The 25,419-nt window shown below is 37.5% G+C and overlaps 1 protein-coding gene across 1 annotated transcript in view; it reads left to right on the top strand.

The window, feature by feature from the left end:
• RAD23B (RAD23 homolog B, nucleotide excision repair protein) overlaps positions 1–20,934 on the top strand; it is a 47,218-nt gene extending 26,284 nt beyond the window's left edge. Inside the window, exons 6-11 of the mRNA XM_050762047.1 lie at positions 969–1,024; positions 7,989–8,116; positions 10,896–11,031; positions 12,596–12,723; positions 13,528–13,698; positions 18,264–20,934. Of these exons, the coding sequence (XP_050618004.1) occupies positions 969–1,024; positions 7,989–8,116; positions 10,896–11,031; positions 12,596–12,723; positions 13,528–13,698; positions 18,264–18,377 (733 nt within the window). The 3' untranslated portion in view covers positions 18,378–20,934. The remainder of the gene's footprint in view (positions 1–968; positions 1,025–7,988; positions 8,117–10,895; positions 11,032–12,595; positions 12,724–13,527; positions 13,699–18,263) is intronic.
• The last annotated feature ends 4,485 nt before the right edge of the window (positions 20,935–25,419 follow it).

The raw sequence follows: 25,419 nt of genomic DNA, 5'->3' as shown, positions 1-25,419 counted from the left end.
TAATATTCATATTGGGTGTTATGATGCCAGGCACTTTGCTAAGCAGTCTACTAGTGTAGCCCTACCCACAACACTCTGGAGTATATGATACTATCATTGACCATTGTACTGATGAAGAAAGAGGCTTAGAAAGGTTCAGTAATTTACGAATCCAAACTTGGGTTTTCTGCTCTTACTATATACTACCAAGGGCTTTCTCAGAACTGAAATATAATGGGTGTTTTTTTTGAGACTCAGGTCTAAGTGTTTATGCGTGTCTGCTTTAATTTAAACTTGCAACTACTACCTTTACCACTGTTGTAAACTTAAGTTTATTTTTCTTTGGCCTGCTCTTCATGGTCTTTCATAATTTTCTTTTATTGCAGACTTCTCTGTAGTTTCCCAACAGAAACTTAATCTTTTTACACTGATTTTCATTACATTCAAACTTGGATTTAACCCATATCTACCTTTTTTGCATATGCTATATTTCTTTATTTGAATGTCTTCTTTCAGTGTCCTCGTTCAGAACTTATCTGTAAGATCTCATTATGTAAAGACTATAGCCTAATTTGGTTTCTTCATGTGCTATTTTACTATATACTGCTTTTGATATTTCTTCTGGTGTGACTTGATTTATAAATTATTTAACTTCTCATGTAAATTACTTCAGGTAAATAATTGTGCATTATCTTTTTTGTATTCAATAGACAGATGCTTTCAGGATATTATTTTATATATTTTGACATTTAAAATGATGGATTCTCAGAATAGGAGGAGTACCAAGATTGAAAATTTTTCCCAAACCACAAATGTTGTAGATAAAGCTTTTGGATTTAATCTAGAAGAGACAGTTTAAATACTTTAGTCAGACTTTTATATTTAATTAAAATCAAAGAATCTGTTTACAAATTGGATAGTTACTAAACTAATATAAATTAAATTGTATATACTTTTTAAAATGTGATTGTTCTAAAATCCTTTTACAGTACATCGGGAGATTCTTCTCGATCAAACCTTTTTGAAGATGCAACAAGTGCACTTGGTAAGTATCTACTTTTCCTTGTAAACAACCTGTAAAGAGATAGGTAAGAGGCTTCACTTTTCTAGATCGTGATAAAAGTGTTAATAATTTGCATGGTTATTTATAATCAAGCTGTAAAATGATTGAATTAAGTAATTCAATTAAGTGTTACTAAAGACTTTTAAATTAATATTTATGTATTGAGTTATTTAAAACTTGCTCTGAGTTGAGCATACTTGGTTAAAGCAAATAAATTTCTATTTTCCAGATGGAAATTTTAAATGTGATCCTAACATGGTTGATCTGTGTATGTATGGGTTTATTACAAAGGGTCTTTGAAATGGGTATGACATTTTTCTAGATCTGTCTCACACTTCATGTGTATTCACCTTCAGTCTTAATTCCAACTTGATGGCACTGTACATTCCCATCTATATCATGTTGCTTGCATTGGCTTGCAGCAAAAATGCTTTTTTATCCCAACTTTGACCTGCTGAATAATGCCTTTCCATCTCCCGTCACTCCAGTCTATCAAAATGAAGCACCTTTTTTTTTTCTCCCATTGTAGCATCTCTGATATAGTTCCTGCTAATTACTGGTTTATTGGCTGGCAACTCCGTTCCTACTGTTTGGTACTCTTAAATGGCAGGGAGGGAGAAAGCGAGGAATAGGTAGAAACAGCAGCTTTGGTGCAGTACAGGCTCTGGATTCCTGCTTAGCTTCTACAGCAGCAGAGTTCCAGCAGCAGTACCACCTCCTAGCATCTGAGTTGGTTCTCTGACCTAGTTGAGCTGGAACTCCGTGATGCCCTCGTTGCCATGGAAAATGGCATGTACATATAGTAGCAAAACAGTAGTTTAAATTATCTAAGATTGCCTGGGTGTGCCAACCCCAGATTTTCATCTTTGAGGAACAGTGTCCTAAAACACTCTGCTGTCAAATACAGTATGAGTTAGTCTCCAGCCAGGAAAACAGAAACCACTCTATTTCAAACAGGGAAAGGCTTAATCTTAGGAAATTGTTAGGAATTGGAAGGGCTGGAGAATAGGATTACCCAGAGATCAGTAAACTGTCTGTGGCCTCGGGGCTGGAGCCAGCTGACACTTGTGGCTAATGGTGCTGAAGGCTCTGGCTGTGGTCACTGCTGCTGCAGCTGTAATGCATTGATGCTCCTGAGTGGGAGCCTGGGAGGCCATGCTGTAGCTGCTGCTGCTACACTCAAGCCTCTGTGACTATGTCTTACTTCCCATTCTCAACTTTATGGTGTCGGGATCCCTCTACATTTTCATCTTTAATTTACCCAAGTCTCTATGTTGATTCCTGCTTTTTTATTTTATTCTGATTTATCTTGTTGCTGCACAAATTAACCTTGCTTCTTTAAACTTTCCTTCTTTGGCTTCTGTGACACCACTCTTCCTGATCCATACCTCAGGCTCTTCCTTCTCAAGCTTTTCTTTTCTTCTTTTCTTTTCTTTTCTTTTCTTTTCTTTCTTTCTTTCTTTCTTTCTTTCTTTCTTTCTTTCTTTCTTTCTTTTTTTTTTTTTTTTTTAGATGTAGTCTCGCTCTCTCGCCCAGATTGGAGTGCAGTGGCGTGATCTTGGGTCACTGCAACCTCCACCTCCCGGGTTCAAGCAATTCTCCTGCCTCAGCCTCCTGTGTAGCTGGGATTACAGGCACGTGCCACCACGCCTGGCTAATTTTGTGTATTTTTAGTAGTGACGGGGTTTCACTGTGTTAGTCAGGATGGTCTCAATCTCCTGGCCTTGTAATCTGCCCGCCTCGGCCTCCCGAAGTACTGGGATTACAGGCGTGAGCCACAACGACCGGCCAGTTAATTCATTTTAGTTTACCTGACTATTAAATGTATGAGTTTTCTATGGTTCCATTCTAGGTCATAGTTCAGACTATGGGAATGACCAATACCATCCATATACTATGTAGATTCCCCAAATTATAGCTGCAGTACAGATCTCCCTCTGAACTCCCAAACTCGTATTTTGACATTGTCAACTAGAAAACTTAGAACCTCCATGACTTTAGGTTTCAAACTGACTCATTTTTTATTCCCCAGTCTGAGTCTTTCCTTTTGTTCCCTTCTTAATTGTACCATCAGTCATTCATCCACCCTCTGCCTCTTTTGGCCCAGTAAGTCTGTTTCTTTTCCTTTCTCTCCTCTCCCCTCTGACCTCTCTTCTTCCTTCCTCCTTCCCCCTTCCACTTCCTCCCATCATTCCACAGTTACTAATGACTCCCTCTCTTAAAGTCTCTGGAATATTTGTTTTCCCTGTCATTTAGTTGCCTTAGTTCGGGTCCTTATTTCACTTATACTCTTGCATTATCCTTATCCACCTGGTCTGCCTCTTCCTTACTAGAGTGTATTTTCTAAAAAGCAACTCTGATGGGGTCTTTGTTAATTCCTTTAATAGTTCCTCATGACCTAGAAAGTAAGTCCAGAGCTTATTCTTTTTAATTTTTAAAATTTGTATATATTTAGAGAGTACAAGTGCAGATTTCTTACATGCATATATTATGTGGTGGTGAAGTTTGGGCTTTTAGTGTAGCCATCACCTGAATAATGAACATTTATTGTACCAAAAAGGAAATTTTTGAACCCACACTCCACTCCCTACCTTTTGTCGTTTCCAGTGTGTATTATTCAATTCTATATGATGTGTGCCTATGGTTCAGCTCCAACTTGTGAGGACATGTGGTATTTGACTGTTTCTGAGTTATTTCATTTAGGATAGTGGCCTCCATAGTTCTATCCATGTTGCTGTAAAAAAGACATGATTGTATTATTTTTGATGGGGGAGTACTTTTACACACACACACCCCATTTTCTTTATCTCATCCTCCATTTAATGATTCCATATCTTTACTATTGTGAATAATGCCATGATTAACATACAAGTGCAGGTATCTTTTTGATATAATGATTTATTTCCCTTTGGGTATATACACAGTAGTGGAATTTCTGGATTAAATGATAGTTCTGTTTTTAAGTTCTTTGAGAAATTTCCGTGCTGTTTTCCATCAAGGATATACTAATTGACATTCCCGCCGGCAGTATGTAAGCATTCTATTTGCTTCGCATCCTTGCCTGACATCTGGTGTGACATGGGACATCTCATTGTGGTTTTAATTTGCATTTCTCTGATGATTAGTGATGTTGAGCATTTTTTCATGTTTGTTGGCCACTTGTATGTCTTCTTTTGAAAAATGTCCAGTCATGGTTTTTGCCCACTTTTTAATGGGGTTATTTGGTTTTTTCTTGATGTTAAAGTTCTAGATAATAACACTTTGTTAGATTTCCTATGCCAGTGTCCAGAAGAGTTTTTCTAGGTTTTCTTCTCGGTTTTTTGTAGTTTCAGATCTTAATATTTAGGCCTTAATCTGTTTTGAGTTAGCTTTTGTGTTTGATGAGAATTCTGGGTCTAGTTTCATTCTTCTAAATGTGGCTATCCAATTTCCCAGCACTGTTTGTTGAATGGGGTGTCCTTTCCCCCGTGCATGTTTTTGTTGACTTTGTTGAAGATCAATTTGGTTGTAGGGTATGCGGCTTTATTTCTGGGTTCTCTATTCTATTCCATTGATCGATGAGTCTGTTTTTATACCAGTACCATGCTGTTTTGATTACAGTAGCCTGGTAATAGTATTTGAAGTCAGGTAATATGATCAAAGCTTATTCTGAATGGCATATATAAAGTTCTTCATCACCACCTCTTTGGCCTCATTACTCTGTTTCTTGTCCAGTCTCTCTCGTTTTGTTTGTTTGTTTGTTTGTTTGTTTGACTCACTCTCTGTCTTTGTCACCCAGGCTGGAGTGCAGTGGCGCAGGCTCAGCTCACTGCAATCTCCGCCTCCTGGGTTCAAGAAATTCTCCTGCCTCAGCCTTCCAAATAGCTGGGATTACAGGCACCTGCCACCATGCCCAGCTAATTTTTGTGTTTTTAGTAGATACGGAATTTCACGTTGGCCACGCTGGTCTTGAACACCTGACCTTAGGTGATTCGCCCACCTCAGCCTCCCAAAGTGCTGGGATTATAGGTGTGAGCCACCATGCCAGCCTCTCTAGTTCTTTTTACAAGTCATTTGCCTTTGGACTTTTAAGATCTAAAAAGTATCACACTGCTGATAGGTATTTTTTGAGATTCTATAATTTAACTAGGAAACATGATTTTAGGAGTCATAGTATAATGATTAGATGTGGAGACTTCACTATCAGCCTGTGTTTGTTTGTATCTCTGCACCATGACTTAATACTTTGACTTTTTTTTTTTTTTTTTTTTTTTTTTGGAGACAAAGAGTCTTGCTCTTTCACCAGGCTGGAGTGCAGTGGCATGATCTTGGCTCACTGCAGTCTCTGCCTCCGGGGTTCAAGCAGTTCTCCTGCCTCAGCCTCCTGAGTAGGTGGGACTACAGGCACGTGCCACCGTGCCCAGATAATTTGTTTGTATTTTTAGTAAAGATGGGATTTCACCATGTTGACCAGGATGGTCTTGATCTCCTGATCTCGTTATCTGCCCGCCTCAGCCTCACAAGTGCTGGGGTTACAGGTATGAGCCACCACGCCTGGCCTTTACCAAATTATTAATCTCTCCAAGCTGTAACCTCCTCATCTTTTAAAGGAGTTGAAATTAAACCTTTCTTATGAAGTAGAGAGGACTAAAAGAGAAACACCATGTTGAAATAGTGCAGTTCTGGTTTTCTGTAGCTCTTAATTTCAGTTGTATTGATACTGATTTCTGTATCTGGGAATTGGGTTACTGAAAGTGTATTGCTACTTGAGTTGCTTTGTGCTCGAATTATATCAGTAGATAAGAAAATGAATAATTAAAAATTATTGTTTTATGAGATGGGAAAAGGAAAGTCATTATTTTAAACAAGATATCAAATGATTAATCTTTTTGTGATATTTAGGGGTTTTTTAGCTATTAAACACCTTTATTTGGAAAGTTCTGCAGAAAAAAATTATTCAACGGATACTCGGTGTCAGCTGTGTATCAGGGAAATATGCAAAATGGCATGGTTTTCTGCACAAACTTGCATTCAGTTGGGGCAAGAAAAAAATAATGAAACTTTAAAAGAAAAAAAGATAAATGATATTAAGAACACAAAGGGCGTCCCTAAAGAAAAAACAGAAGGCTACCTGGGATGGCTAGGCAATACCTTTTAAATATAGAACTGAAGCATGTTGAAGGAACCAGCCATCTAAAGATAGCTGGTGTTGTGTAAAGGCCCTGAGGCAGGAAAAGGTGTGGCCTGCTGAAATAACACCGGGAAGATGAGTGTGGTGGGTGGAGCATTGTTGAGGGCTGGGAGCCAGAAATTAGATGGGGGGTTTTGTGTGTGTGTATGTGTGTGTGTGTGTTGACTTTTGCAACTGGCTGAAGAATAGATTGTAGATATGGAGACAAGAGTTGGAAATGTTGTAATCCCATGTACAGACTGTTGTGGGCTTGTCTTCAGTGTTGACAGTAGAGAATGAAGAGATGGGTTTGGGGTGTAATTTAGAGATAGAACTTACGAGGTATGCTGGTAAATGAGGTGTGGAAGGAAGAGGAAAAGGAACTGAAATCCCCAGGGTTTCTGTTCAAGCACTTAGAAGGTGAATAGAGGTGTCATTTGTTTAAAGAGAGCAAACAGATAATGGTGGGACACATTTGAGAGGGAAATCTGAATTGCAATTAGTTGAGGAATGAGTGGAATGTGAGAAAATGGACATGTGTTCAATAGCTGTGGCTGTGATGGGAAGAGAGCAGATGGTTCCTCAAAGAGGAATTAAGATGAAGTCAAAGGAGGGAGGTGTGTTTTTGTTTTAGGGTGAAATATAGGACATAGTTAACTACTGACCCAGGATAATTACACAGAGGGGGAAAGGTGTTGGTGGAGAAGAGAGGATAACCAAATCCAGTTTGGTAATGGTCCCCAGAACACAAGCGGAAGAGACGATAGTTTTAAGTAAGGTAAGTTTATGAGGAAAATAACTTTCATTTATTCAGAGTGTTGTCTGTGCTGAGAGGAGGGAGCATAGGAGTCTGTAAGAAGTGACTTGTTGGAATATTAGCGCTTAGGGCATTTTACCAACTTTGTATAGTGTACAAGATTTTAACTTTATAGCTCCTAACGTCTTTCCCCACTGTTTTAGTTATATAAGGTATCAAAGGGAAACTGAACTTGTTGCATCAGAGTTGATGGTTTGAAATGCCATCCCTTCCCCAGCATGTTTTCAGAATTCAGTGTCTCTTCTTACCAGTTGCCTTCTTTGACCTCCTGATTCTCCCTTCCCTTTGTACCTCATTTTTCTGTTATACTCTGAAACGTATTATATGAGTTTCCTGTTGCTACTGTAGTAAGTTAACACAAACTTAATGGTGTAGAACAACACAGATTAACTATCTTCTAGTACTGTAGGTTAGAAGTGAGACACAGGGCTCACTGTACTAAAATTAGGGAACTGGAGTTCCTTTTTGGAGACTCCAGGGAAGAATTTTTGTCCTGATCCTGTCCAGTTTCTAGAGACTGTTCACATAACTTGGCTGGTAGCCCCTTTCTCCATCTTCAAAGGCAACAGCATAACATCTCTCATCCTGGTTTTGTCTCCTCCTCCTCACACCTGTTTCTCTGACCTTCTCACCGGCCTCCTCCTACTGTTCTTAAGGATTCATGTCATTATGCTGGACACACTTAGATAATCCGGAATGAGGTCTTTATCTTAAAGTCAGCTGATTAGCAACCTTAATTTTATCTATAACCTCAATTTCCCTTTGCCATGTAGCCTATTTATAGGTTCTAGGAATCAAACTGGAGGGCATCTTTGGGGTACCATTACCTACTACATGTATGTTGTAATTTATACTGTTACTCATCTTTGTATTCCTAGCACAGTTGTGCCTGAAATGTTGTATACATGAATCAAGAAATGTATAGAGAATGCTTATTTATTAAATGTTCCTTTTCTTTCCCCTCCACCCTCCCTTTTTAGTGACGGGTCAGTCTTACGAGAATATGGTAACTGAGATCATGTCAATGGGCTATGAACGAGAGCAAGTAATTGCAGCCCTGAGAGCCAGTTTCAACAACCCTGACAGAGCAGTGGAGTATCTTTTAATGGTGAGAAACATGTTTTACTTTACTTCATTCTAGTTGTTTAAGATCAAAATCTCAAAGAAACAGATTTTAAAGGACCACTTCATCTGTATGATATATGCTAGATGATACACAGTGCTTTTTTTTCTAGTATGTTTGTATTTTGTGTTAATAAAATGTAACCTTTTTTAATATAGTGGTCCAGCATTGTAGTAGCTTTTTAGGTACCACTGTGCATGAATTATTAAGAACAAACATTTTAAGCTTGAGAATTCGGGCCAAATTCTTTTGCTTATACTATGTATATATCTGTAATAAGTTGCCAGCTTTTTAAAATCTGGGAAATTTCACATATAAGTACAGATTTCTGGTTTATCTGGACAACTTTGGATCCCAGATTTTTGCAAGGGATTAAGGAAAATATTTTAGATCATAGAATCTAATTCATTATCCTCTGATTCACTCTGTTACCAATGTAACATCACGCATTTAACGAATGATGTTACTTACCTGGTTCCGTTAGCATTTGAATTTGTTTTTATAGTCAGTAGGAGTTGAGGGACTTTTTGAATAAGGTTTTCTTTTTTTACCGGTAATGGGAGTTTTTGAGAAATAGATTGTTGTGGACATTGACTGAAACACTTGGTATTAAGATGAAAGTCTGCTAGTTTTACAGATGTGACACAGGCTAAAGTAATTGAATTAACTTTTTAAAAATCTTCTATTCTATAATTGTCTGCTGTTTTGGAGTATTATCGAAGTCTGAATTGCCCTAAATACCATCTTAGAGTTGCTCTTTTTGTATCTTAGAGTTAACTCTTTTGGCAGTTAATCCACAGTTTAACCCATTCCTTTATGTCTAGGTTGTCCTTTGTGTCTAAGTTGTACTTCTGTTAAAAATTCCTTTCAGGTAGCTGGCTAGTTTCAGAAGTGTCAGTTATAAGCCTCATAACTGTACTCTGCCTCCACCATTTATTTGCCCATGCATTTGGATGTGAAGTTCACAAAACCTTTTCTTAGCATATTATTTTATCTTTTTAAATTCACTTTTTCATTGTCTTCTTGAGTAGTGTCTTTAAATGCTGGCAGTTTATCCAGTTTGTTTGGAATTCTGGAATTAATTGTTGTGAATTTGTTTGGTGAGGGGTGCATACCCTAAACAGATTGTATAAAAGTATTAGCTTTTATGGAGTGGCTTTCATTTACACTTGATTTAGAATTCTGCGTAAGTTCAACGGTATCAGTTATTGTGATCTAATGGATGTGGAGTTTTGAGGTATAAAAAAAAAGAATCATTGTTACCAAAGTTGCCAAATGCTAAAACTGCTGTATAGCATCAAATGCAAATAAATAGAAGAGTCATGAGTTCATCAAACATTTTATAACTAAAATGTTTTTTATATGTTTGCTGTTTGTTTCATAGACTGGAGGGGAAAAGTTGCCTTTAACTGTTACTAGTTAACAGATAAGGTGAATGGGTGGAAAGAAGAAATGTTGAGCACTTATCTAATAAGAGGCTATGTAACATGTGTGAGAATAGAGGTTGATCTGTAGCAATGAAGATTAACTTTTTAGTTTTATAAAACAGAATTTGATGGACCCTCTGGATCCTAAATTTGTATGTAGTTTGTTAGCACTTAAATAACTGACCATCTAAGTTAAGGGTTTGAAATGATGAACTCATTCAAAAACATTGGTTTTAATGCCTGGAGTGACATCTAATGCATGCAGCCATTTTCCTGCTGTGTTGCCCTTCATCCTTTATATGTTGTTGCTTTTGGCTTCTAGCTTATTAGGAAATGGAAGCATTTATCATCTTATTCAATTGTAATACTTGGTTCTTTATTCTCTTCTTTTCAAAATCTATAAGAACTTGATAAAGACTTTTTTAAATTTTTAAATGACAAGTCTTATCAACCATGTGCATCAAAATAGATGTCCCAAAATATTTTAGTGCATGCAGTTTTAAGCTCTTAATAACTTTAAAAGATAAGTACTATAAACTTACAAAAGGCATCACCTAAAAACTAAATGGTTTCAGTTTATTTTAGATCAATTTTGTGCATTTTGAAAAATTAAATTTTTGGAAATACTTGAGTAGCTCATATTTATGAGATACTTTGACACTTTCTCAAAGAAACGCTTTATTCAAAAGTATGTCAAATTTATGAGATACTTTCTGAGTGACACTTACTCAGTACCATGGATCAGTAGAGGAGATCCTCCTGCCTGACCGCTGTGTACCTGGTCTGTATCCATTAGATATTTTTTCCCCAGGAATCATTTCAGAACTGTCAAGTGTGCATCAAAAACTCTTTTTTTGGATTATCTTAAGCCCGGGTTGCAAATTCAATCCTTTTTGTTACTGAGTAACAGCTGATGAAGATTTCTAAGAAGTTAAAAAGTCAACTGAAGTAATAGCTGGCACAAAAACCTTTGGTTATATTCAGTTTTAAGAAGGTACATGTATCAGTATTTTTCAAATTTGACGCCAATTACGTGTGCCTGGTAGGCATCTTATTGGACAACACAGGGAAAATTTCCATCATCATGGAAAGTTCTGCTGGACAGTGCTGCTTTGCATTATTACAGCAATGTGGGTTTTTCTATAATGCACACAGGTCATTTCTAATCTAATTTTAATCCATGCAGCTTAATAATCCTTTACTTTTAATTGAAGCAGACGTCTCTTTGATGCTTTTGAAAATCAGACAAGATGTTAAATAGACTATAAATCTTTTACTCTGTATAATATTAAATTTTGCCTGAAGGGATATCTTAAAGCTTGGAAATTCTGTTATAGGGAATCCCTGGAGATAGAGAAAGTCAGGCTGTGGTTGACCCCCCTCAAGCAGCTAGTACTGGGGCTCCTCAGTCTTCAGCAGTGGCTGCAGCTGCAGCAACTACGACAGCAACGACAACAACAACAAGTTCTGGAGGTAAAGTGGAATCTTTTGGATGGAGAAGGAATGGCCCTGAATTTTTACTGTAAAATGATTTAATCTGAAATACTTCAGAAATGAGGTTCATTCCCAGAGCAGCTGAATGATTCATTAAGTTCTCTCTTCACTAATGTTTGAGAAAGGCCCAAAAGAAAGTCTCCCAAGTGGATGTAAAAGGTATCCTTGCTGATATTAAACATCAGTTGCAGTTTTGTCAGAGGGCATATTCTGTTTTATTTGTTTTAAGGAAAAGATGCTTTCCAGTTTGTATTTAGTGTTACTTTCTGATGCTGTTCAGAATGGTTTGCTCACTTTGTCTCTTAACTCTCTCCATAAATTTTACAAAGTGTATGTAATTTCAAAGCCAGCAGGATTTCACTAGTTAATACAACCAAGGAAATGAGACCTTGAGAGGTTTCAAACCTTGTATCTAGAGGAGAAAGCAGAGCTTGAATTGAAGTCTCCTTACTGGGGTACTGACCATACCCACACATTGCTATAGGTCTGACTACAGACCAGAACCTGGAACCTGCGGTCGGCTTAGGATTTACGCAGTGTTCTCCTTCGTTCGTTCTTCTGTGTATTAATAAAGTAATATAAACTGTTGATCTTGAAAAGGCCATTCTTTTATGCATTTCCTAGCTCTGATTATGATAGTCACCTCTGGTTGACAGAGGTCACTCAGTGCTTTGTGTACAGTCTCCAGAGGACAGGCCTTTTGTTTGTTGTGATTCAGCATGGGAGTGGAAAGAGATGGCCACAGCTCTGCTTTGGATTTGGGGTTCTGTTCCTTTTAGCACTTATTAGGTAACATAGTCTCTAAGTCTCATTGCCTTCACCTATAAAGCTAGTATTATATATGGAAGAATAAAAAACCCATGTGCTATGGTCATTTCAGTTTGAATGATTGTCTTCCTGAATAGGAAATTACAACATACATCTAAAAATTCTCTTTTCTTCATTAGTAATCTCAAAAACATAATTCCTTTATGTACGATTTTTGGTTTCCTATAGCATACCAGAGAAGTACCAGCACCCTGAAAAAGCCACAAGTTCTGTATTTTATATTTTATTTGGCATTACTAACATTTATTATTGTGAATGGATTTTAGACTGAAGAGTTCAGGTATATTAGTACTAGATTGCCATACAGCTTATAAAGTAGTGAGTTTTTGTTTTTGTTAGTTGTGGTGTATATTTTTCTTAGGAACTTTTAAGCAACAGGAATAACTTTTAGTACTTTTTATTTTGATAGAACACACGTAGCGGACAAGTTTCTAGGATTATTTTATAACATTGAGTGCCAAGGGCGATTATAGGCAAGTTTGGTTCATGTTACAGTCAGCGTTCTGCACTCCCTGCATTTGCTAATAGGAGTAATTTTTGCCGTATAAAACTTGCAAGTTGATATGGTCGGAAGATTTCATCATTATTTACTTCATTTATTACATCTGAGAAATCATTTTTTACTTGATAGTGTTTGCTGTGTAAATGTATTGTTTAACCACTCTTTGTATATGTATTTACTGCTTTTGTTTAAAAACGTTTATGTGTATTTTAGGACATCCCCTTGAATTTTTACGGAATCAACCTCAGTTTCAACAGATGAGACAAATTATTCAACAGAATCCTTCCCTGCTTCCAGCATTACTACAGCAGATAGGTCGAGAGAATCCTCAGTTACTTCAGGTGACTAATCAGTGTCAGTTTCACAAGTAGGTTAGAGTGTATCACATTTTGAAAAAGTCCATGAACGGTCCTTCCCCGCCTCAAATACAACTCTGTATTTGAGAATGGTGAATGTATTCTTCCAAGCTACACTTAGTAAAATATTGTAATCTGGATAGGTGTACTCAAATAACAGTTGGGATATAGAGGTTGGGTTAAATTAAGTTGACCAAATAATAATAAGTTTGGGAAACATTTTATATTTCCTTCTTGGAGATTCCCAGTAGACATTAATATGTTAAAGAATTTGGGAAGCTGTTTAACAAAGAAACTGCCTAACTTTAAATCACTTTTCACAAGCTTATTTCTTAGTTCCTTTTTCTTAGGAACTTCTAAGCAATAGGAACAACTTACTCTTAGAAAAAATAGGTGTGGGGCTTCTTTAATGCTCAGATCACCAAGTATTTTGAATTTTATACAGCATTTTAGTGCCCACTAGTGTGGAAGGTAAAAATATATGCAAGTATAAAGAATAAGTTCTGTTCTTACAGTGCCACAGTAGTTTGCTTGTTTGTTTTTTAGCACAGGAGGCTCAGAGCCTTAAGAATTTGAATTTCTTCACTGTTTACTTTGCCCAAAAGTACTGCATTTCTTTACTAATGTACAAGAAATCACATCCTTCCAAAGACTGAATAATCCAGAATCCCTAAAATACTACGTTTGCAAAAGTGTAGCCTTTTCTCTTAGTAATATTTAGAATTCCTCTGTTCCTGTAGATGCTTAATATCAATGTATTATTTTTCTCTGTCATTCACGTCACCACAGCAAATTAGCCAACACCAGGAGCATTTTATTCAGATGTTAAATGAACCAGTTCAAGAAGCTGGTGGTCAAGGAGGAGGAGGTGGAGGTGGCAGTGGAGGAATTGCAGAAGCTGGAAGTGGTCATATGAACTACATTCAAGTAACGCCTCAGGAAAAAGAAGCTATAGAAAGGGTGAGTTTAAAACTTTAAAAAAGTTAGTTCTTGGCTGGGCTCACGCCTGTAATCCCAGCACTTCGGGAGGCCAAGGTGGGCGGATCACCTGAGGTCAGGAGTTCAAGACCAGCCTGGCCAACATGGTGAAACCTCATCTCTACTAAAAATACAAAAATTAGCTGGGAGTGGTGGCACGCACCTGTAATCTCAGCTACTTGTGAGACTGAGGCAGGAGAATTGCTTGAACCTGGGAGGCAGAGGTTGCAGTGAGCCAAGATTGCGCCACTGCACTCCAGCCTGGGCAACAGAGTGAGACTCTAAAAAATTCCTTAGTCACACTAGCCCCATTTCAAGTGCTCAGAAGTCACATGGGGTTAGTGGCTACTATTGGATAGAACCAATGTAGAACATTTTCATTTACTGGAGATAGTTCTGATGGACAGAGCCAAATAGAGCATTGCCCTATGGATTGCGGTAAAGATAGTCTCCTCTTAACCCTGTTCCGCCATCTTGTCTTCTGTGAAGCCAAAGGACAAGCTGTAAAGGTATAATTTTATTGCTGTGTTAAAATTCAAGAAGAAAAAGTCTTAGAAGTAAATACCCAATTCTAGATTTTTTTCGGGTTTTTATTTGTATTTATTTTTTATCTATATTAAACATCAGAAATCTGCTATCCTGATTCCAGTAACCTAGTTTTTATATCGTGATTAGTCATTCTTTTTCTCCCTCATTTTTACAATAAACAGGGAATCGTAGTAATCATAATACTTGCCCTGTCTTATCTTACTAAGTGTTTTGACGTGGAAATCAGATAAAGTGCATATTAGTATGGCTTTCTAAGTAAGTTTTGAAATTGGGAAGTGTTAATTGTTCCCATTTTATTATTGTTTCCCAAGATTGTTTTGGCTGTTCTGGATCTTTTACATTCTTGCACAAATTTTAGCATCAGCTTGTCTGATTGCTGCCAAAAAAAAAAAAATTCTGGTTGGGATCTTGATAGGGATTGTTTTATTCTATAGATGAAATTTGTGGAGTATTGCCATATTAATAATAAGATTTTTCTATAATTTCTTTCAGTAGTGTTCTGTAGTTTTCAGTGTAGAAGTTGTGCACTACTTTTTAAAAAATTATTCCTAGGTATTTTTATTCTTCTTGATGCTATTATAAATGGATTTTTCTCTTAATTTCATTTTCAGATTGTTCATTGTTAACTATATAAAAAGACAATTTAATTGTGTTTATTGATCTTTTATCTTAAAACCTTCTTGAACTCTTATTTATTCATTAAGTAGTTTGTGCATGTGTTCATTAGGATTTTCCATATACAAGGTCATGTCATCTGCAGATAGAGACAGTTTTACTTCTTTTCCAATATGGATACCTTTTATTTTTTTGTCTTGTCTAATTGCCCTATCTGGAGCCTCCAGTATATTATTAGACTAGCAAGAACCAACAACATCCTTGTCTGGTTCTTGATCTTAGGGGAAAGCATTCAGTCTTTCATCACTAAGTATGATGTTATCTGTGGGTTTTTTGTGGATGCCCTTTATGAGATTGAAGAAATTCCCTTCTATTCCTAGTTTGTTCATCAGAAAAAGGTGTTGGATTTTGTCAAATGTTTTTTTCTTTTTTTATTAAGATAATCATGTGATTTTTGTCCTTTAGTATGCTTTTATTACATTGATTGGTTTTTGTATGTCGAACCAACCTTGCATTTCTGGGATAAATTTTACTGGTCACAACGTATGATCCTTTTTATACGTTGCTGGATTTAGCCTGCTTGTATTTTGTTGAGGATTTTTGCATCTGTTCATAAATCATATTGGTCTGTAGTTTTTTTTGTGATGTCTTTGAATTTGGTGTCTGGGTAATACTGGCCTCTTAGAGTAAGTTGGGATTTATTCTCTCCTCTTCTGTTTTCTGGAAGTATTTATTAAGAATTGGTGTTAATTCTTTGAACAGTTGATAGAATTCATCAGTAGTCTGGGCCCGGGCTTTTCTTTTTGGGAAGTTTTGTGATTACTGATTCAGTCTCTTGTTACTTGTCTATTCTACTTTTCTGTTTCTTTTAGAGTCAGTTTTGGTGGTTTTTAACTTGGAATTTGTATATTTTATCTGAGTTGTCTAATTTGTTGGCATGCAGTTGTACATATTTCCTTATAATCATTTTATTTCTTCTTTTGTTAAAGTAGTAATATTCCTGCATTTATTCCTGATTTTAGTAATTTGAGTCCTAAGATTTTTGTTTTTTCCCTTCAGTTTAGCTAAAGGTTTTAATTTTGTTGATTTTTTTTTTTTTTTAATGACAAAAATAACTTTGGGTTTTGTTGATTCTCCCTATTGTTTTTCTAGTCTTTTTTTTTTTTTTTTTTTTTAAGTCTCTCTAATGTTTATTTCCTTCTTGCTTTTAGTTTGTTCTTCCATTTTTAGATTAGGTTTAGTTTAGATCTTCTTTGTTTAGTTTTAGATTAGATTATTATCTATCTTTGTTAGGATAGATGTTTATAGCTATAATATTCCTTCTGTGTTTATGCTATAGCAGCATTCCATAGGTTTTAGTATGTTGTTTTGCTTTCTTTAATCTCAAAATGTTTTTCAATTTCCCTTTTGGTTTCTAATTTAATTCATTTGTTATTTAGGATTGTGTTAATTTCTACAAGTTTATGAATTTCCCACATCATCTCCTTTTCTAAATTCATTCCATTATAATCAGAGAATATACTTTCAATACTTTTCAACTTTTTGAGGTTCGTTTTGTGGCCTAACATGGTATTTCTGAAGAATGTTCTATGTATACTGAAGAAGAATATAATGTAGTTCTTATTGTGGTCTATAAATACCTGATAGATCTAGTTTGTAGTCAAGTCTTCTTCCTTAGCTGTTTTATCTATTATTGAAGGTGGGGCTATAGATTTCTCTATTATTGTTAATTACCATTTCTACCTTTAATTCTCAGTTTTTATTTTATGTATTTTGTGGCTCTGTTATATATGTTTATAATTGTTGTGTCTTCCTGATCCTTTTTTATCATAAAATGCCTTTTGTTTATAGTAACAATTTTTATCTTAAATCTGTTTCATCTGATATAGTCATTCTAGCTCTTTTTTGGTTACCATTTGCATGGTATATACCTTTTTCGATCATTGTATCTTTGAATCTTTAAATTGTGTGTTTTGTAGAAGCAGGCAGTTGGATTATACCCTTTACTTCACCTATCCTAGCTTTAATCTGGATAAAACCCAGATAACAAACGGATTTTTAAATTTCTTCTCCTTTCATAGATCAGTAGTTATTCGTGATGAATTCGGATTTTTGCCCAAATTTTAAGGGTCATTTCCGAATATAATCTAACAGCAGTCCTCAACCTTTTGGCACCAGGGACCAGTTTTGTAGAAGACCTTTTTTTCTACCAACAGAGGTGGAGTGGGCGCGGTGGTTTTGGGATGAAACTGTTCCACCTCCGATTATCAGGTATTAGTTAGGTTAGGAAGTGGGGCGGGGTGGTGGTTTGGGGCTGAAACTGTTCACCTCACATCATCAGGCATTTGTTAGGCTATCATACGGAGCACAGAACCCAGATCCCTCACATGCACAGTTCACAGTAAGGTTCATGCTCCTATGAGAATCTAATGCTGCCGCTGATACGAAAGGAGACGGAGCTCAGGTGGTAATTCGAGTGATGGGGAGCAGCTGTAAATACAGATGAAACTTCACTTGCTCACCCACTGCTCACCACCTCCTGGGCGGCCCAGTTCCTAACAGGCCAATGGGTGGTGCCAGTTTGCGGTCTGGGGGTTTGGGACACATGATCTAACTCAAGGTGATTGAGACAATTGAGGAAGGTGACATTTGGCTGAGTTTTTAAAGGCTTTTAAAAGCCGTGAGTATTGTCACAAGTGGTTGTTAATAGACTAGGAAAATGAAATTAAGTAGCTAGTATTACCATTTAAAATGCTGTGACTGTTAAGCAGATAAAAATAGAACATTGTCTTTACTTCAAAATGTACCGTGTGTTATTACTACTAATTGGTCACCTAGTTTTCTAGTATGGAGTGTTGAATAAAGCAAGGAGATTGAGAGTGATGTTTGATCCAAATGAAAGACATTAGTTGGCATTAATAAATAAAACATTTGCTTTTAATTTACAAATAATTAGATGAGGTGGTTAAACTATACTCCAGGTACTCTCATCCTTATCTTCACTCTTAATATACTAAAAACCATTTGATTTACACATTTCTGTAGTCATTTATTTTTAAACCATAGCAATTAGCAACTAATGTTTAATTAGGCCAAAGAGTATTTGCATAGTATCTCTTAAGCTTTAACTAGAAAACAAAGACTTTTTTAGGCGATTAGTAAAGGAAAGGGTCTAGATTCCATCAAATCGCTTGGGTTGGGCAGTAAATCCATATTCAGATAGAGATGAATTCATGTAAAATTCTCAAGAGCTTTTTTGGGTTGCAGTATGTTTTTGAGTAATGATCTGTCTTTAGTGCTATGCTGGAATCTGTAATATGTAAGTAAATTAAATGCGCCATAATTGGTGTGTTGGATTTATATTTTTTTCCTTTTTCTTCCAGTTAAAGGCATTAGGATTTCCTGAAGGACTTGTGATACAAGCATATTTTGCTTGTGAGAAGAATGAGAATTTGGCTGCCAATTTTCTTCTACAGCAGAACTTTGATGAAGATTGAAAGGGACTTTTTTATATCTCACACTTCACACCAGTGCATTACACTAACTTGTTCACTGGATTGTCTGGGATGACTTGGGCTCATATCCACAATACTTGGTATAAGGTAGTAGATTGTTGGGGGTGGGGAGGGAGGGATCTAGGATATAGGGCAGGGATAAATACAGTGCATGTCTGCTTCAACTAGCAGATGCCGCAACTCCACACAGTGTGTAAAATATATACAACCAAAAAATCAGCTTTTGCAGGTCTTTATTTCTTCTGTAAAACAGTAGGTAACTTTTCTTAGGTTTCACTCTTTTTAGTGTACTAGATCCAGAAACTTAGTGTAATGCCCTGCTTTATATTTCTTTGACTTAACATTGGTTTCAGAAAGAATCTTAGCTACCTAGAATTTACAGTCTCTGTTTCATAGCAACACTGGATAATGGCTTTGTGAAATTAAAAGAATTTTTGTAGCGACTGTAAACAGAAATGCCAAATTATCAAAGGTTAATTGTTGCTGCTTCAAAAATAAGTATAAAATTAATGTGTAAGGAAGCCCATTCTTTCATGTTAAATACTTGGGGTGGGGGGGGAGAAAGGGAACCTTTTCTTAAAATGAAAATAATTACTGCTATTTTAAAATTTCTTGATCATTGAATGTGAGACCCTTCTAACATGATTTGAGAAGCTGTACAAGTATAGGCAGAGTTATTTTCCTGTTTACATTTTTTTTTGTTTGTTTTGGGGAAAAATTGGTAGGTGTCTAATTACTGTTTACTTCATTGTTATATTGCAGTAAAAGTTTTAAAACAACCATTGCATGTTTGCTTTTGATGTATCCCTTTGTGAAATTAGCACTTTTGGGGCCAATGGAGAAATGCAGCATTCACTCTCCCTGTCTTTTCCCCTTCCCTCAGCAGAAATGTGTTTATCAGCAAGTCGTGAGTCAAACTGCTGCCTTTTTAAAAACCCACAAAATGCTGATTCAGTTCAAAATTAATGCAAATGTTTCAAAACTGGGTTTCTGATATTTGTAAATGTGTTTCTTTATTAGATAAGAGTGTATTACCATTAAAGTCATTAGTATAATATCGCTTTCAAAAAGAGATGGTAGAGAAAACTATAATCCAGCATCTTTTATTGCATTGGAAAGACTGGCAAAATCTTTTGGAAGGGTTGGGAGATGTGGCTGGAAAGTACTTTGGAAAATATACAATCAAGATATCTCATGGCATATTAAAAGAAAAATCTTAATAGCAGTGTTGGCTTTTATTTGGATTTTTTCATCTCAGTTTTTCCTTTGGAATCTCCTTCATTGGCATTGTTATTTGATCATAAACGGGGCAGATGTGTACTTGTTCAGTTTTTCAAATCTGTTTTCCTGAGTATAAATAAGAGTATTTAAAGAAATAATTTGGGTTGTTTTTGTTTTTTGTTTCCTTTTTTTTTTTTTGTTAACCATCTGATATTAAGATGATGAATTTGCACAGATTTCTCTCTGCATAATTTCTCAATATTTTTAGCACAGCATGGTGATGACTTTAAGGATTTACATCACGTACTCATAACCTATTTCTTATGAAAATAAATGAAACTGGCTGGGTATGGTGGCTAACACGTGTAATCCCAGCACTTTGGGAGGCCGAGGCGGGCAGATCACTTGAGGCCAGGAGTTCGAGACCAGCCTGACCATCATGGCAAAACCCCATCTATACTAAAAATACAAAAATTAGCCAGGCATGGTGGCGCACGCCTGTGGTCCCAGCTACTTGGGAGGCTGAGGCATGAGAATTGCTTGAACCCGGGAAATGAAGGTTGCAGTGAGCCGAGATCACACCACTGCCATAAACATGACAGGCTTTTGGACTTTGTATTACCTGTATGTTTTATAATGGATCATGCATAATTTCTCAGGAGAATAAAATGAGAATTCGTATATACGTTCATCATTCAAGTCAGAGCAATGAGTTGGGAAAAGAGGTGGCATTTCTGGTCGAATAATGGAATACTCTCATTTATTTTATGACATTCTCTGTCTACTCAGAGCATAGTGAAAACTGGAAACAAAAAAAAAACAGCAGCCTCCTCCTTGGAAAGTGACAGCAGAAGGTGGCATGGAGCTTTTGTCCTTGGACAACAAATCTGGATATACTAGGATTAATAATTATCGGAAGACAGCTCAGGCCAAGTTTTGATCGTTCCTTACAGTAACTTGTTTATCTGCTTCTTAAAGAATCAGCCAAGACACCATAAAAGAAATAGGCTTTTTGTGCCTTTTGCTGTTATTGTTTAATTTACAAACTGTTTTGGTAAATCTCTTAATGTAAGTAGCTGTTTGACTTTGGAATTTCGCATTTGAGGTATACTGTCATTTCTTGAAATCTTTTTCTTGTTTAGTTGCTCTGTGGGAAATGTGAGGAAGCCTAAGTTTGTATATGTAAATTTCTTATGCCATCCTCTAGTCAAATATTTTTTTTTCATTGTTTAAAAATACTGAAGTGTTCCAATATAATTTTTTCCTGTACTGGATGGCTAGGATTCTAGAGAATTGATTATAAAATATTTTCAATACATCCAACATTGCACTTCTCATTTTTTAAATGATTCTGTCACATAGAATCAGATTGAAAGTTGACAATGCTTCTGTCACTGATACTACTTTTTACTTCAGTAATTGGTGAGTGTATCACATAGGAGGCCCAGGCACTAGATTGACTTTACTGGGTCTCCTGGTGCTTTTCTCAGTCAACACAGAGATGGGATATTTGCTGGGATGTTAAGGTTAGTGAGGTCTTTTAGGGAATGCATAAAATTTCCATTGTTCCATACTTCTTGTCTGAAGCAGCCAGCCAAAGGCTGCTACAAAATGTTCTACTGAAAGTAAGCAGTTGCAGGCAATGAGTGTTCCTGACCCAGTCAGTTCTGGTGGATTCTCCAGCCATAAAGTTCAGTTGGCCTTCCCTGTCCATTTTCCCCATTTTTCCTCCTAAGCCAAGGGCTGGCAAACTACAGCTTCATGAGTCAAATCTGTCTTATACCTGTTGTGTGGTCCATGAACTAAGAGTGATCTTTACATTTTTAAATGGTTTCAATTGTATATGTTTTTTATCACCTCAGCGTTTCAGTTTACATTTCAGTGTCCTTAAAAGTTTTATTGAAACACAGCCATGCTTATTTGTTTACATATTGTGTATAGCTACTTCTGCGCTACAGAGGTTTGCTGTTGGATAGCTGCAGCAGACTCTGTGGCCTGCAAAGCCTAAATAATCACTGTCTGGCCCTTGATAGCAAAAGTTTGGTGTCCCTGTTCAAAACCGACTAGTCTACATAGACCTAAGTTATGTGATGCTTTTTATTCCTCTCCTGACATTCCTGGACTCTTGACTTCAGGTCTCAGCTGTAGTTCGGCTTCCATGTGACCATCACAGATCTTTACAGAGGAATGGTATAACCCCCATTGTCCACTCACAAAGGAGCGTTGTGAGCCTGATGTACTGGCCTGGTGGTATCTAAGTTACTCTTGGATGTTGCTACACTGTTTCTTATTTTTACAGTAGGATAATGAAGTCCATCACCACATTGTCAAAAGCATCTGGCATAGTGTGACAAGTCAACCAGAAAAGAAAAGCCAGATGAAAGCATCTGGAAATTCTTATGGCCTGGATTGGAGTTGGGGCAACAGGAGGAAGCGTCTTAACTGCAGCTGGAAGAAGAGAGTGGTGGAACCCTGGAGGGAGAAGTTACAGTAATTGAACCTGTTGTGGTGGGTGGGTGGGTAGCTTCCAGAACTGTGTACTTTGTGGATGGGAGGATGGAAAGGGGAGTGATGAGGCTAAGTGAAGGCTTGGATTTGCTAGCAAAAAGATACTGCACTGTCAGTAACATTTGGGGAACTGCAAGAACGGTTGCAAGTTGGTTGTAAAGAGCCTTCACTGTGGTGAAGTTAGATTTAGAAAGCGGTGGTCCCTCATGTAGGGTTTTCACTGTGGAGAGGAGGCTGGGAGGACCAAAGAAAGGGATGACAAGTTTGCTTCCTGTGTGGTATGGTGCTGCAGATACCAACATGGTCTCTGCCATTGAGCTTGATGTACTGTAACAGTGGCCATTTTAATAGTAATGGATCCTTGACAGATCTAACCTAACTTGTTTTCCACAAGTACAAATTAGAAAAGTCATCCCAGACTTCTGCCTCATGTCTTAGTCATACTTTTTTCCATTCTTGTTGCCTTTGATGTATGCACTCCTCATCTTCCTATTCCAGAGCTTCCTAACTCGGCTTGCAGTAGGTATAGATGTTTAGAGATGGTGATTTTCCTCAGCCCATGAGGTCATCTTCAAGGCAGCTGGGGAACCTGGGCTCTAACCCCAGGCAACCTCATCTGTTTTCCCAGTGTGTTATACAAGTATCGTGTTTGCCATGTTGAAAATACCAGAAAGCTCTGTCCTACACGTCTAACTAACTTTCTAAATGAGCTTTGCATAAGTCAGGGTTCTCCAAAAAAAAAAAAAAACAGGAAAGGAGATTTATTATGGAAATAGACTCATCTGATTATGGAGACCTAGCAGTCCTACAGTATGCTGTCTGCAAGCTGGAGAACCAACCAGGAAAGGAACTGGTGTAGTTCAGTCCAAGATCAAAGGCCTGAGAAGGCCGAGGGAGGTGTTGGGTGCACTGGTGTAAGGCCCATGGTACCCAGAACAGGAGAAAGGGGATGTTCAACTCAAGCAAATCAACCCTTCCTCTGCGTTTTTTTTTGGGCCTTCAACAGAATGGATGACACCCACCTGCACTGGTGAAGGTGGGCATCATCCAGTAGATGTACTCTGGTCTGTTGATTGAAATGCTAAACTCCTCTGGAAACACCCTCACCTACACACCAGAAATACCGTTTTACCAGCTATCTGGGCATCCCTTCACCGAGTCAGGTGGACACAAAACTGTCACAGGCTTCTCAGCTGTAAATGGCCCTAGTGTGCTGACCAGGACTGGAACTGCCAGTTGAGTTGCCACCTGAGGCTCCTGGGATGTTTGATACGGATAACTGGATTTGAATGTTGACACCTTCCCCCTCTGTAAGTTTCAAAACTTTCAGAGTTGTTTCAACACTGCTTTTGTTTGGCTGCACAATCACACAAGCCATATCGGTTTTGTTTGCACACAATAGCAGATTTGAGCACAATATATTGCTTCAAAATTCATTGAAAATTTGTCGAGACTATTTGGTGGTGGGACTATGTCTTAGAACAGCTTGGGGGTTCAGTTTTTTGTTTACTGAATGATTTTATGGACCCTGGAGTGATTTTTGCAGCTTAACATTTTAGTTCATTGTAGGCGTCTTTTGTTATTTTTTGCATAGGGAGCTGTCAGGCCTGCTTCTGCTTAACAGCATTTTGACTATAATTTTTATATTGTCTTCGGTTCTAAGGAAATTGCAAAGTTAAACTGTTTTTTAACCAATTAGTTACTTACTACTTAATTGTAAAATATTTTCCGTCATATCTTTAACTGTTGTAATTCAAGATGGTTTTATAATTTTTTTTTGTTTGTTTGTTTTTTTGTTTTTTGAGACGGAGCCTCGCTCTGTCGCCCAGGCTGGAGTGCAGTGGCGCAATCTCGGCTCACTGCAAGCTCCGCCTCCTGGGTTTACGCCATTCTCCTGCCTCAGCCTCCTGAGTAGCTGGGACTACAGGCGCCCGCCACCGCGCCCGGCTAATTTTTTGTATTTTTAGTAGAGACGGGGTTTCACCGTGGTCTCGATCTCCTGACCTTGTGATCCGCCCGCCTCGGCCTCCCAAAGTGCTGGGATTACAGGCGTGAGCCACCGCGCCCAGCCAGTAATTTTTATTTTTTTTTTTTTTTTTTTAATTTTTTTTTTTTTTTGAGACGGAGTCTTGCTCTGTCACCCAGGCTGGAGTGCAGTGGCCAGATCTCAGCTCACTGCAAGCTCCTCCTCTCGGGTTCACGCCATTCTCCTGCCTCAGCCTCCCGAGTAGCTGGGACTACAGGCACCCGCCACTTCTCCCGGCTAGTTTTTTGTATTTTTTAGTAGAGACGGGGTTTCACCGTGTTAGCCAGGATGGTCTCGATCTCCTGACCTCGTGATCCGCCTGTCTCGGCCTCCCAAAGTGCTGGGATTACAGGCTTGAGCCACCGCGCCCGGCCGGTTTTATAATTTTTATACCATATTTGCATTTTTGCAAAGAGCATTCCATTGGCAGTTTTTTCATACACAATTTCACACTTGCAGAAAAGTTGCAGGAACAGCACAAGAGCTCCCACATACCCCACCGCCACCTTAGAGAACCTTATAAAATTTTATACTTGCACCAACATTGTCCTCCAAGCAAAAGGGCCCGATCCAGGTTAACACACTGCGTTTGACTGCATTTAATGACTCTCCAGTTCACTTTCTCAGTCCCTCTCCCTCAATCTTTATGACCTTAACATTTTTTGAAGACTGTAAGACAGTTGTCTTATAAAATGTCCCTCAATGTATGTTTGGTGTTTCCTCATTACTACCCTTGGTATGCGTGTTTGGAGGAAACAGAAGTGCTGTTGTGCCCCTCTCGCTGCACCCCATAAAGTGACACAGGGTGTCAATTTGTCCCATCATTGGTGGTGGTCACTTGGACCCTGAGGCAGATGGCGTCTGCCCGTCTTCCCTGGAAAGTTACTCTTTGTCCCTTTGTATTGGATAAATATTTTATAGGGAGATGTTTTGAGCCTTTGTAAATATCCTATTTCTCATCAAAATTTGGCGCATTGGTTTTAGTATTATTGTTTCTTGCCTGAATTATTACTGTAATGGTTTCCAAGTGGTGATTTTCAAATTCCTTCTACATCTATTAGTTAACATTGTCCTGTATTCTTACTCTTTTTCCCCTCATTTATTTGTACCTGTATGGACTTTGATTCCTGTTTTATTCGATGGTGTATAATCCCTTACTGTCGTTACTTTGATGTTGGAATTGTCCCGGGTTCTGTGATTGTGTGTTTTCTTTATTATTTTTTATTTATTTATTTTTTTAAGCAGAGACAGGGTTTCACCATATTGGCC

The sequence above is a fragment of the Macaca thibetana genome, chromosome 15 (genome assembly GCF_024542745.1).
Source record: "Macaca thibetana thibetana isolate TM-01 chromosome 15, ASM2454274v1, whole genome shotgun sequence".
NCBI lineage: Eukaryota > Metazoa > Chordata > Mammalia > Primates > Cercopithecidae > Macaca > Macaca thibetana.
This window is presented reverse-complemented; position numbering and strand designations above follow the sequence as displayed.